The 14,848-nt window shown below is 40.6% G+C and overlaps 1 protein-coding gene across 1 annotated transcript; it reads right to left on the reverse strand.

Moving 5' to 3' along the window:
• Positions 1-1,915: 1,915 nt before the first annotated feature.
• LOC146173795 (uncharacterized) lies at positions 1,916-12,431 on the reverse strand. Its single transcript, XM_084583228.1, has 5 exons — positions 12,223-12,431; positions 11,598-11,752; positions 11,035-11,117; positions 10,232-10,327; positions 1,916-2,638 (listed from the first exon to the last, which is right to left on the reverse strand). The coding sequence occupies exons 1-5, from the start codon at positions 12,361-12,363 to the stop codon at positions 2,439-2,441; spliced, it is 675 nt and encodes a 224-aa protein (XP_084439354.1). The 5' UTR covers positions 12,364-12,431; the 3' UTR covers positions 1,916-2,438.
• Positions 12,432-14,848: the final 2,417 nt, after the last annotated feature.

Genomic DNA, 14,848 nt, shown 5'->3' on the forward strand with positions numbered 1-14,848 from the left:
GAAACGCGAAGAGGTCTGTGTACTGTTAGATGTCAGCGCAAAGTAAAAATGCCTAGGTGGTCGAAATAAGTCCTTAGGCGCGTATTGCTACTAATTCTTATTTCTCAACCAACTTCCTCCATTTTTTTATAAAATGGTTACGGTATCCTTTGAGAAGTGGGATAGGCGATATACGCTTTCCTCTGCTCATATATATAGTCAAACATAACATACATGCCTGGCCTTGGGAATGTGTTTGGCCTTAGTCTGGTTTTAAGGTCAAACTTTGCATGCTCAGGAGTCAAGCGGTACCCGTGTTAGGCGATTCGACTAATGAAGCTTTCCCTCTAAAAGCCGTCCTTTTGTGTCGATGGCTGGCAGACTGAATAAAAAGGGGACGCAGTATGCTGCAGCATCTCACGTGGCGCACAAACAGTAACCGGGTTTTCACTCACAACTTCAGCCTTTACACTCTGCATCCTATAGATAATCCGTGTGTTTCTAGGTACATGAGTGTACCAGAGTCCTCCACTACTACACCTACCTGGGCTTATCGGTCTAACGAGGCTGTAACAGCTTCGGGCAGCATGGCAGCTTTTAAGGCATTGAGATTAATTTCCACTAAGATAAAGTATATTTCTTTTGCACACTGCAAATTGTTTTACCTCTGATTACTCACCTATATGCCGATTCACCAGTAGTTAGATTTTGTTTGAGGTGCTTTCGATATACAATACACAATTGATCGATGAAATTTAATCTGGTTAACCGACACAGTTCTCCACAAGTGCAAATCTGTCAAGTGTTTGCTGATCGTGCAAATTTAGCTTAGTGTGCGGTTGGAGTGTGTTTAACAATGTGGTTTTCGTGGTCTGATTAGGAATTTTTCCTTAGCTTTGACGTAGTGTCTGGCCATTTTACTTGTGCGTCACATATCAACATTTCTGCAGCCGAACTGCTAGTATGTTTGCTTCATGTTTGCTAAATACATTATGTGTGTGCACAGATATAAATTTTGAAGTTGTTCTGGCACACAGATATATATATATCTTAGTCGCTTAGATGGATTGCCCCAATCTCCCCTGCTAAATGCCCAAACCTATTTCCACTTTTGCGCCTGAAAAGCTTCGTATGCTACCCTAATGTTGTACATAGGATGGTATTACAAATACATGGAAATACATAAACACATTTAAAGACATTTTTTTCCACACCACGCCATACCAAAAGACAAAATGGGGACATTGTGGTTCCGCTCCAAACACAGACTACTTCGTGATATAAATTCTTAATCTCCTTTAATTGGCCAGAAAAATACGACTTGCATTCAAGAACTCTGAAAACAATACTATAGATGGTATATGTTAGCTACATTTACAGGGTATGTGGTTAGTAGTTCCTGTGAGGAATGCCAACTCAATTAAGCAAATGGCCCTACATTTCCATCCGATGACAACGCATTCTCAAAAGCTCCTCCTGCCACTACGTTCTGAATGAGAACCATAATTTTCAAGCAAGTGAAAAGACCTTGGTTTTATGTCATTGGTGGAACCTCTAAAATTAAAACCGCGGAAACGACGCGATAGCGACAAGGACACAGCAAAGAGTGCTACTGAAAACTGAATGCGTTAATTATGACTTTTATTTGAATATATTTTATTATCCGCCATTTACTTTTACTGCCGTTTCACCGCGCTTTTAAGTAATGAGTGGCGAAGTTAGAAGTGACGGTTCAATGCAGCGGCTGCATTTTCAGGTTTTTTTTTTTTTTTGCTACCCGTATTGAACGGAATGCAGGAGTGCTCATGTTGCACCCGCTCGCAGGTTTCCAAGGTCTTCATTGCAGTATGGTTGAAGCTGTCAATCAATATTATGATTGTATGTCGGTTTATTGTCCCTTAAAGCAATACAAGGTCTTCATTGCAGTATGGTTGAAGCTGTCAATCAATATTATGATTGTATGTCGGTTTATTGTCCCTTAAAGCAATACAGTGGAAATAATTTTCACGCAGTACCTCGTCTTGCTCGGTACTAATAAAGGTAACTGGCGTGTGCTAGAATCTCCATGAAACAGAATGGCATATCAAAGTTGAAATTGAAATGCTTGCGCAGGGCACAACATATACGCAGATAGCTTCTGCATAATCTGCTCCTGTGCTTTTCACAAAAAATTGCCTAAAGAAAGTAGAGCTCAATGAAAAGAACACAGGTATACCGTTTAGTATTACGTAGTCGCACAGCTAAAAGCTTGATGATTAAAAAATATGCGGTTTATTATAAATAGTAAATTTCTGCATTTTAGTTTTGCTTTGGCGTCTTTCTTCTATCTTGAAGCAAATGTTACTTGTCAGTGCGTCATCTATGTAAAATAGCAAGTTACGGTTGAAAATATTTTTCAAGCTTTCTAATACATCAGGTTTATCCCCAGTTTGGAATTGGTTATTGTGACATAAAAAAACCTAAGTTTTATTAGGCTGCTTTGGTCGAGACGCTGAGCTTTTTCGCCTCTTGTAAACCTTGTACCACTTCTCGGGCAGTGACTGGCACCATTTCCGATAAACTTTAAATATCTCTCCATGACAGTTCTGCTTGTAGACACGGGAACACTGCTCGGGAAGTGGTTCGTTGGCGAATCGCGCTGGGCGCATAAGCTGACATTCTGAAAAGAGAAAAACTGTAAGCATTCCCATTTGCAGCATGGATAGTATTAAAACCATAGAGTGGTATACACAGTATTTTAACGTGACAAAAACCACATCGATGTTTTTCACCCCAATGAATTTCGATGTCAGCTGAAGTCATACCTCCATTATAGAGAGAACCGTAAACAGTATTCAACTGCATCGACAATAATCTACGATATTAATGTGGCAGCCAACTTGCTGAGAACGTGGGGGACAAAATTATTAGATTCAACATTTTGAAATAAAAAAAAGACACTCAGCACATTGACTTTGAAATTATTAAAAAAAATAATAGGTTCTGCTTTTCTAGTTTAGCGTACACTAAAAAATTTGGTTTGAAACCTTTGAGATTTTCTGTGAAATTGGTGACACACTGGTGACCATTTGGTATCATTGTAACGGGGAACGGGCCCTTGACTTCCCATTATTATTCGGAGGAATACTGCAAAGTATAAAGTGAAGGGCGCCATGGAGCATAGTGCTGGTAACATTATTGTTACCTCCGTTGCCTTGTTATAAAACATCACGCATAAAACACAAACACTTGCTATAAAACAACAAGCATTTGCTAGCAGCATATATGATCAGAATGCCTTAGGCAGCAAGTAGGAAGACAGGGCGTGCCAATGAAATTAACAAGTTATTTGCAAGTCATGCACCCAGAGAGAACGAACCACCTCGGGTATGACAATAGCAACCAGAATACTTGGCTGTCGCAGAGGTAGCGAATGTCTGCATCCTTAAACCGCGCTCAGTTTACGGTGACGCCTTTTCCAGATAAAGTTTAGAAATTGTCTACGTAATGTTGAACCACGTAAAGCTTGTTAAACACCAGTGTGATTTACAGATACGTCTGGTATCATATGACTTTCAGGATAAGGTGAAGTTTTTACGCGGTTGCTAAAACTCACTCAGATGTTAATAGCGAAACGTCGTTAAGCGCGCATTGTTAATCGTTAGGGGCCAGTATGCAAACTTCCGATTGCGTGCATCGCCGTTTGGATGCTACATTAGATCAAAAGCGACATCATAGTCAACTCTAAGTTACGAAGATTGTTTTTGCATGAGCCTCAATATCAGCTCAACATCAAAAAGCAAGACTGACGGGCATCCACATACATACACATTATTCCTACTTTTCTTTCGCGAGGTGTCAGCATAGAATGCAAGAGTGTACAGCCGGGCATCGGTGTGGTGGTATTTCTATATTTATAGACGTGTAAGTCAATGCGCGCTTACAACAGACTAAAGAAAAGTGGCAAAGTCACGTCGAGGTTACCTTGGATAACATAGGGCATCATTACGTTCAGTGTGATCGTGGCTTCCCTGCTGTTGGCGAGCATGAAGGAAGTCAACTGGTCGTTTCTCGCACTCTATTCTTGTGACAATTACAATGTAGGGGCGGGTAGCATTCCTTGTTTTTCTATTCGGCGCCCATATATATGGCGAGCATGTCATCATTCAGTCGGAATAGGGATTTGGATCGGGCACTACTTTTGACATGTTTGGAGTCATCTTCAGGTGGCTCGTTTCTCTGTACTGCAGGAAACTTTCAGGGAGCACAGTCCTAAACCCTGTCCTAGTTCTTTCATGTGAAATTCTTAGGCACTCTGGCTGTTGGGAAAGTATTCAATAAATGCATTTGTTACGTGATAATTAAGTGTAGCTAGGCGTGCTAGTGCACATTCAGGAATACGCAGAAGCGCAAAAAGTACAAGGACGTAGAAATAAAAAAGGACGAGCGCTAACACACAAAAGGCCTCCTTCGGCGGACAGGTAAGTACTACGTCATCATGGGGCTACCATTTGTTTCGGTACAGTCGGACATATCGTCAGTTGATAGTAATATCCAGCTGGTCTCAGAAGCCGGCAGTGAATAGGAGCTAAGCAGCCCAATGTACACCTGCTGGAACGATCTCGGCTATAGGTGGATTCAATACCCAACTGCTAAAGGCATTGGCGCCATTTGGTGATCTTGGAAACCAGGAAAGCTTTTTCACGCAGTCAAGAGCTTCAGTGCACATACGCGACCGGTGATACTTCTATTGATCATGGTGGAGAATACTTAGAAGCGACAGCCATCATTTCGCTTATTTTCTAGAGTTTGAATAATTCCACGAAAACGTGCGCGGCGGAAAAAAGGCGTGCCCTCATATAGCGTAGTAAAAATTTTTTATCAAAAAGGGTTTCAATGGTATAATGACAATAATCTACGTTTGAGCACATTGAGGGATAAGCGTTGAATTATAGGTAGTCATCTATATGCTGTAACCAATGTTTTGAGCATTCAAGCGGCACACATTTACTGGTACTTATGACTGATAAACATTTTCAGTTGTGCGGCTAGCGGCTAACAGAAGAGACAGAATGAATTTTCAGGATCACAGTTACCACCTGAAGAAAACGTGTGAGTGCTGTAAAGAGTACGCAGGCAACAATGATGTTGACATCCTGGTCGCATCTACTCCATCAAGCCAGGAGGCCAGAGTTTTTCTTCAGTTTGGGAAGCCAGCAAAAAAGGGGTGATGTGAACAGGCTTCCATGACTAGTTGCTTGTAAAGGTACGACCCGCATATAGTCGTGGCGTACACAACTGCGAGATACTGCTTTATCTTCGAGCAGTTAGCTAACACCTCAGAAAAGGAACGGCTACAGCATGCAGTTGCTTTTCACTAGCTCGCTGCTTTTCTTGATTAGGATAGTTAGTGGCGGGACCGATGCCCCTGTTGCAGTTTCCAGTCCCACTCGTTTCATATAACTTACCAAGACCGCATTTGGTTTTAAACGATGGTTATCTTCCTTCGAGGCCCCTGCTTTTGGCGCTCCCATTCAATTTGTGCCTGGTAATGTATCGGCATTTTAGCAGGTGCAGTGGCGATGTGTAAAATGTTCCTACCATCCTATCAAAGAGCGTTCAGAGCGTGTACAGTCTGAAAAAATTGCAGGCAGCGTCCGCGACTTTTTGGTTGCAGGAGCTCTGTCATTTCATCTTTGGTATTCATGTCAAGGTGAATGCCATCATTGGTGGCAATCTGCCTGTGACTCACTAGCTTTTATTAGGCAAAGCAGCACTTCTTGCAGGTGAGAGCAAGCCCGCAAGTTCTTGTTGCGTCCAGTGCCATCTTTGTCCTCCGGGCGTGTAGTGGAAGCCCGCCACAAAGAATACATCATCGTTTGTATAGATGACGGCCAATACGCGTTGAGATCATCACAAAGTGTCCTTTACTGGTCGAAACATTAGTGGATGTACAAAAATGCTGTAAACCTAATTTTTATCTGTATAGACACCCCAAGGGTGGTGAGGGCAGTTTTAAAACACTTGAAACTATCTGCTGATAAGTTTATACATATAACATAATTACGGAAGCAGCGTAGCCCACGCGTGCCTTGGAATATGCTGAGGATAGACCTCTTTGACAAAATGCTTATCAGCCTGTAGTTGACCAAATGTATCATGTTTACCTCAAAGGAAATCCTTGAGCGCCAGGGACTTTATAATCAATGGATTACGCCATCTCAAACAATGTCTTTACCTTAGGCCTGGATGGCTTAAAGGTCAGGTGGCTGCACATGGTATAACTCTGACAGAGATGTGTGCCTGGTCAGCGAGGAAACATTATCTTTCTAAATCAGGTTCTGCAGAGAATTTGACGAGGAAGAAAAGTAATTGCTGCAAGTGACTGTGTACATTATCTTGCTTTTTACGTTGCTGGCATATAATTATATTAAACTTTATAGTCACGTCTTCCTTAGCTTAGTGGTAAAATGAAACCTGTTGAAGGCACCAGAAACATCGATTTGTAGGTCCAGATATTAATCGTTTTGAATCTTATGACGCAGTAATTATAAGTTCAAGTTCTTCACATGTGCCTCAATGGGTGTATTAAGAAGAGAGTCAGTGCCTCTCGCGGCTCCCTGTCCTCTTTTCTAAGAGTGGCTGCGCATAGACGTCCATTGTGTCGTATTTGGCCACGGTAAATGCCTTGTCTACGGAGGAACGATGAGAGCGTAATGGAATAGAAAGAATGCCATTTCATCGCTGCTACTCAACTGTTTCCTGTCGCCATAGGGCAATGGACGCACACAGTGTGTTCGTTACAAATCATTTAGCCATGGCGTTTACTGTTGTCTCAGCGTCATAGCTTTGCGTAGCGTGGTAGTAGTCTTCGTGCCCTGCCGGATGTAATGCGGGGGCATCTGTAGCAGTTCGGTCGAGTAAAATATCATTGGACAATAAGTTTTGGATTCCAAGACTGAACAATTCAGCATCACAATTTACGGCTTCAGCTTCGACTGGAGTCCTTTATTAGGGAGGGGAGAGAGAAAGTCGCATGTATATTTATTACATTTCGAAAGCGATGCCCATGAAGGTCTCTTCTTGGTCAGGTGGTGCCAAGATAATAGCATCATGAACAGCCACTCTTCCGATTATGCGATCCCTTATGATACTTCAGCTTTTATTTGTACCGTTACCAACTGCGGCAATCAGTCAGTCGTAATGAATGATCCGAGCCTCTATGGCCTGTTTGGACTCATACATCTCCTCGTGATTTAATCGAACGTTTTGTTTATTTGTGGAATATTATAAACTTTTTGCTTCCGTATTGCACATTCAGTTAGTTTTGTTTCACCGTTATGTAAATATTAGCGCGCAGAACAAGAAATTTAATTGTATCCGCACAGAAAAAGATGCTTATTTTAAACTGGAGTAGTAAATTTGAAAAGTAATATAATCGCTTCTTATAAGTGACATTCGAGAAATGTTTAAAAATCACCAACTTGAATGTGCTAAAAAACCTCAATTTGAAAATTGTACTTAGGTACCATGTCAGGTCTAATCTTACAATGGCGAAAGAAATTCGCCACAGTTTTCGTTAAGACTTCTTGTAGGTTCCCTTACCTGCTCTACTAACACGCTGATATAAAAATGCTCCGTATACAACTAACCTTTACACTTAGGTTCCTAAAACAAACGCCAACCACTTCACTGAATGTAATTCTTCACTCGTAGAGCCTTTACGATAATAGGGTTAAATATGAGCAAAATTCGAACAATTTTGTAACATATCCATATTGAGTGGAAAGCAACAATAGTCTTCCATAAAAAAGTATTGAAATTTCCATAAAAAAAGAGGTTGACCAGTAAAGAATGATCTCTCCAGAAGTATTCACCGCTTCCTTGTCGGTATTGCGTGTTGATGGATTATAACTCTGCAATGTGCGTTTCTCTCTCTCTCTCTCTAGATCCGTGATCGCTTATGACATTGCTAGGTTATTCAGGGGAAAGCATTGCAAAGACCAAATAATGCTCTAGCTGGACAAATCAGTAAATTTGGCTAAAATGTGTGTGCTTCAGACTAAATAAAGCTGAGCTGCCTCGGAAATGAAATAAATGGAACTTTAGTTTAGGTAGTTAGGTACTCACATCGGTTGGAAAGACTTTCTATTTAAGGCAGGTAGCGGTTAGAGAACTAGGCAATAAAATGGAAATAAAAAGACAAAAATATGACAGCAGCACCTTTTTGATACCCAATGTTAAGCATACATATGAAATCTAACTAATATAATTCAATTTAAAGTGAGAACAACGCAATGATATGAGCAACGCAAATGTTTGGCAAAATATTAGATGACAGGGAGGGTGCAAGGTAGGCCAGGAAACAAACTCAGGGTGATTACATTCTAGTCTACATTAACAAGACAAGGCACGGGCAAGATATGAAATTAGAGGGGAGGTTAATCGAGGGACCTTTAGGCTGACAAAATGATTATCGAAAATGGGCAGCGAGGTAATGGGTTGAGCGCTAGTGATGTGGGCGGACAAGTTTATACCTTTTTTGGTGCTAAGTGGATGCGGATAACCCCGGACCGGGTGATGGAGAGATATGGGAGACTGGTTTTGCTCACCAGTGGCTATAGTCTGGCGCATGACGATTATGAATAATTGAAGGAAGCGCCATAAACGATTAGTCAAAAAAGAAACATTATTCCGACCATCCGAGCGTATAAATCGTTTTCGGGATATCCAGACAAAAAAGGGGCCGGCTTTATGTGTAGCAGTGGAAAAACAGTTTTCCAACACATCTAGGTACTCATTTTCAATGAAGTACAAAGTTGGACTTTATTAGTAAAAAAAACTAGCCAAACGTATTAGACAGTAAAATGGCCAGAATGTGCAGAATAATAATAAGCTTTCAAAATTTGCGTGCCTAAATATAAAAACCTTCAGGTGTAACATGAATCCATTCCTTCCTCAGTAACCGTCAGCACTTTGTATACGCCAACAAGTGTTCATTCCAAATGTCCCAAATCATCTCTGGAGTGCCTCAAGGTATGGGTCTTGGCCTATTACACTTATGTATCTACATTAATGACGTGTCAAATAACATATCGTCTAAAACCAGTTTATTCGCAGATGACTGTGTAATCTATCGCCCCATCAGTAGCACCATTGACATAACCGCATTACAAACGGATCTAAATCACATTGAATCATGGTGTAACAGGTGGGTAATGTCAATCAATACTAATAAAACATCTACCCTAACTTTTCATAGAAAGCATTACTGCCTACCAACTAATCGCAGATTTTTTTTTTGTTCAACAATGTCGTGTAGTTCCTCCTGCAGATACATAGGCATTATTATAAACCGTGACGTTACATTGCGTAACCACTTGTCTGCAATTACAAACGATGCTAACCGTTGTCTTGGCTTTCTTCGCCGTTATTTAAAACCAGCCTCTTCCTCTGAAAAATGTATGGCATATTTACCTTCGTTCGACTAAAATTAGAATACGCATGCGGTATTTGAGACCCGACAAATCCTACCTACTAACACTCTCGAATCAGTACAAAATCGAGCCATCCGCTTTGTTTATGCTAACTACAGCTACTTCACTAGTGTATCTAATACAAAATCTGAAGCTACCCTACCACATCTCGTTCATCAACTTAAATGTTTAGACTGTCTTTTTCATAAGTTGTATCATTCACAGCTATCCAACTCCGTCATTATGCCCTGTCATCATACTTCGCAACGTTTGAGCCACAACAAAAGTGTTTATTCAGTCTGCCCACATTACTGCACATGATTTTAATTTTTCATTCAGAATATGAAAGACCGGTAGGACCTTTCCCTTCAAGCCTTACTCCAATCCAATCCGGAAGATTTTGAAGAATTTATAGAGAAAATAATTTATTTTCATAATTAATGTATAACTTTGATGATATTCCGGTACCCTTCATTTATTACCCCATAGGTGAGGCCTTTGAGGTGTATTGTAAATGAATATATAAATTTATATGAAGCGTTTTTATTGAAGATTTTTGAGAGGGTGGGTCATCTAACGGGATTTAACATAGCTGCAATCAGCTGAACAACAGTATTGAATTATGCAATTAATGAGTATGTTCCTTGCGTTTCGGATATGTTTGTGTCAGCAGATGCTATCGTTACGAGGTGTCTGTGCTCCATTCTGAAAATAAATGTGCTCTATTCCCTGGGAGATAATACGCCGGCCACAAGTTTTTTTCTCTGGTTTAATAAATTGTAATGATTATTACTTACTCGCTTTTTGGCTCTCCGATTTACGATTATCAACAAATATGATACAGGTTCCTTTCTTGTCAATATACATCAGTTTCTGAATTTTAGGCGGATCACCTAAAAAAAGAATGCATATCAAAAAGGGACCATGAGCAATAAGCTTCCTGCTGACTGCCTTACCCAAATAACGACTGCGGTAATGACGGAACGACTTTTTCTAGGCGATCATTACGCGAGCTAGAACAATTTAACAAGTAATAAAAATTAAGATCACAAAAAAAGGATAAAAGTATTCTAGAAAGTGGCAGCCAGCTATCGAGCGGCACTGCTTAAAGCAAGCGTGATGAAACTAGGCCTGGGTCATACCCCGCGGAACGATGTGAACACTGGCATCGCTAAATATGACACTAAAACACAATTAACAACACCAAACGAATCAAACAGTTCAATTTATATTTGAGGAACCAAAATATTTAATCTGGCACTGAATATGTTTTGTTATTCTTGTCTTTTTTTGACACTGTCTATTAAGGCTTGTGTATTTTGTTCGTTTATACGAGGGTAATTTTTACCCTATTTTGTACGACGTACTTCCCGAAATTGGGCCAGAGGGATGTGTTTTCCGAGCTATGGCACTCGTTCCCAATGAAGTATTTTTAATTTACCATTAAACCATTTAGCAATATACCATATCTCATTTTACTTCATGTATTATGTACTGCGCGTTAAAACAAGATGTCTCCCCTAGACGGCAGAACACCACGACCGATGGAAACTTTCAAGTGGAATAAATCAGTGTCCTTGAAAACAAAATTTTCGCTTACTTGGCCTGAAATGGTACTTCACCGCGTTGTATTTGGCATGTGTTCCAGTCTTGAGCGTGTACAATGTTGTAGTGAACTTGACTCTGAAAGTAATTCGAACTTTTTGTATTAAACGATCATAAGAAAATTTTGCGTACCAAACAACGACTGGTATTAAGTTTTTTTTTAGGCTATCATGCGCAGCGCGCACGCGTTGCATACAGAGATCGTAAAGTTTTTTCAATAGTGGTTTTGTTGTGGCTTGAGGCTCATTGTTCTTACAGCAATTACAAAAGTATGTCACTTCTTCTAGTAACACTTTTCTACCAGTGTAAGCGGTAATTTACCGAAACCTCTATTTATTATTCAGACGTTACGGGCATAATTATTTCTCTATAGTTTTCGCTTGCACCAAAAAAATGTTTGAGAACTGTAAAGACGCATAAACACATAGCTCAGTGATGTACCTAGGCCGTTTAGAAATGTGTATACAGAACGTTTAATCAGGTTTTGGTCAAATAGAAAGCTATACAGTAGGTGAAGTGAAAGATAATCATAGCCAAAAATAAGATTGACGTTCTTACAAGTAGAGGCTTGAATAAGACGGCGTGGCTCCAAGAGTGTATAGGTACTTTGTCTCGTTGTATTTCGCAGCACGTTGTGAATAAAGACACCGATGCTTAGCAGAAGTGCGGTAGTTTCTCTTTATGACATACACTTTTCCTTCAATGTTGATTGCCTTGTTGAGGAAATGAAAAGCATAAAATGTTATTTAAAAACTATGAACAGCTCATATCTATTATTAGAACAAATACTGCTCTTTTCAGACATTATTTGCACAAAATCAATAAAGGCCTGTAATAGTTTGAACCTCTTGCCGCGTTTGGAAAGCCGCTTGATATTAGGCTCTCATGCATAGCTAAACTTCAATTTCATTTTTGTAATTTTTAAGAAGCGCGCTGGTTAGAATTAAGTGAGACTTCCTGGATAATGCATCACCTGAACATTTGAATATATTTCACAAATCTTTTACCTACTGTTAGACTTTTTGAATAGCTGCAATCTGCTTCGGATGCGCCAAGACACAACATGAAAGCTAAGTAATTTCTTAGTAGCTGATCCTTTATAATGCCAATGCTGCAAAATGAGAGAGAGTCCGATGCTGATAAAGGAAGGGCAATGGCGACCATAAAAGCAAATTATTCTTACAGCTTTGACGTTCTGATGATGGAAATTACTTTCTCTCTCTTCGTAAGGCTTGCGTCCCCGAATTCCACCTGATCTTACTTGGCAGAATAATAGCAAGCCTACGACAAGTGCAAATAAAGATGAAAAATTCATTCTAGTCATCGCAGGTTTCGCGGCGGTAGGAGTATGCACTGCGAGAAGCAATTTGAGGCAAGCTCACATGCTTGGTCCGCATCAGGACGAAAGGAAAATAGTGACCTTTTCTGACCTTCTTTTAGCCCACTTTCTTTGGTACACCTGTTTTCCATCCATTATACATGAAGAGACAATTCGGGGTACAAGAAAGCGTATCCAAAAGAAGGAAGGCACTCGTGTGACAGTTTGTTGTTCACGGCTGCTCTTTTTCAGCTGTGTGTGTGCGTGCGTGCGCGCGCGCGCGCGCGCGTGTGTGTGTGTGTGTGTGTGTGTGTGTGTGTGTGTGTGTGTGTGTGTGTGTGTGTGTGAGTGTGTGTGTGTGTGTGTGTGTGTGTGTGTGTGTGTGTGTGTGTGTGTGTGTGTGTGTGTGTGTGTGTGTGTGTGTGTGTGTGTGTGTGTGTGTGTGTGTGTGTGTGTGTGTGTGTGTGTGTGTGTGTGTGTGTGTGTGTGTGTGTGTGTGTGTGTGTGTGTGTGTGTGTGTGTGTGTGTGTGTGTGTGTGTGTGTGTGTGTGTGTGTGTGTGTGTGTGTGTGTGTGTGTGTGTGTGTGTGTGTGTGTGTGTGTGTAGTGGCGGCCGTTGTAGGAGAGAAGGGCTAAGGTCGATTACGGGTCTACTATTCGCAACATAACAGCAGAAAAGGTGCACCAGTGCTCCAAAAACACATTTTGAATATATTTTGCCGTTCAGTGCAGACTCTAGTTTTGCGAAAAATGAAACAGGTCGGCGGTTCTATTATTCGTATTTTTTTAATTTACCAGCATGTGCGCAATTATCAATTTTGTGTTTTTCACCAAAAAATACTCATTATTCGCACTAAACGAGGAGACTGCGCTGTGCAGGCTTGAGAGTATCAGGAAAATAAAACTCAATAATCTCGGTAGGATTTCGACAAGTGCCCCTTTATTATTACTTTGCCGAATTTTAGCTGTCATTATTCAAGTATTGCGTGGTTTATTCCAGTTTTAATATATATATATATATATATATGTTTTATTCTAGAGAGAGATGCCGGTATTGGCGACGTGAATAAATGACTCGGTCTTCAACAAAAAAGCCGCAAAATATTCCTCAAACTGATATTAGGTTTTCTAACAAAGTGCTTACCTCGAAGTTTTGTGCTGTTCATATAACACCTGCTGTTTCAGAAAATATTAGGAAGTTGTAATTGACACTGTAGGACTGGGAATGAAGCATTTAAGTAATTTTCATTCTTCACTTCAGAAGTCCTGCCCTATGGAGTACTACAAGCCATCATACTCAAAAGCATTACACCGTTAGAATATTAATGTTTTTTTATAAAACAGGCATCATACCCTAATTCAGTAGCATCGAGAATTCCTGCAAACGGGTTTGCCTTGGAATATATGGTAATCTGAGAGTGGCGCACATCAAACAGCCGGTATTTGCAATTACATGGGGATAAAATTTGGAGAAAGGGGATTTATATCAGTGCAGACGAGAAACTCACGGAATTAATGATGATCCTGCGGATGCAGGTTTAATGCGAAACCACATTACCCAATAAATACGGCCCCTGACGATACTCGATCGCGACTCAGGCATTTCAGTCAGTAAGCATGAGCAACCGTACCAAACTAAATGGCCCAATCGGTAATCTAGTCAAAGCAAACACAACCGAATAATCTGAAAAAGAAATGCATTGCATTTTCACGGTAAATCGTCAAGGTTAATAATGCGGGGAAAGTTACCGAAAGCGTATGCAGAAACTTTTGTAGCAATTATAGGTCTCCAAGAGGTTAAGTCGCAGCAAAACTCAAAACCTCCACCCAAAAAGACCTTTGTAGTCGTCCGTGTATTGTACTTCGCAAAGAATATAAACTCAGTAGGTTCAAATTAAATGCTAAAAAACGGAATTGATATTCATATGATTATAATAAGCCGCCCGGTAAGGAAGATTGCGTTTATGCTGTCGATGTAATTAGTACAAAAACTCAAGAAGAATAATTGAAAGAAGCATTTACCAAAACAATTAAAATTGCAGCCACCGAACAATTATTATCGGTGACTTCAGTGCAAACAACTTTACGAGTAGGTAAAATATTTAAGGACAAGTGATGAAAATTCTACGAAACAGTATGTGACACCATGGTCACTTTTTTTTTGCCCTGCCGATGTGGGGCAGTGGTTAGGCAGCGCCACTATTGTGCCCAAGGATTCAGGATCAAATCCCGGCCGCTGCGGCTGCTTTTCGGTGCAGCGAAAAACTAGGCGTCCGTGGACTTGACATGTCAGCGCTCGTTAAAACCGCCAGGTGGTTGAGACCTCTGGAGCACTCGACTACTGCGTCTCACATAGCTCGAGTCACTTCGGGACGTTAAACCCTATACACCAAACCAAACAAAACCATTCCCACTCTTCTGACGAAGGCGCCGCAGTTTCTACGCACCACAAAATTGTAGAACTTGATACATGACCACGTTTACCATTAGCC

This window comes from Amblyomma maculatum, chromosome 11, assembly GCF_055883805.1.
Source record: "Amblyomma maculatum isolate TAMU_Amacu chromosome 11, ASM5588380v1, whole genome shotgun sequence".
NCBI classification, from domain to species: domain Eukaryota; kingdom Metazoa; phylum Arthropoda; class Arachnida; order Ixodida; family Ixodidae; genus Amblyomma; species Amblyomma maculatum.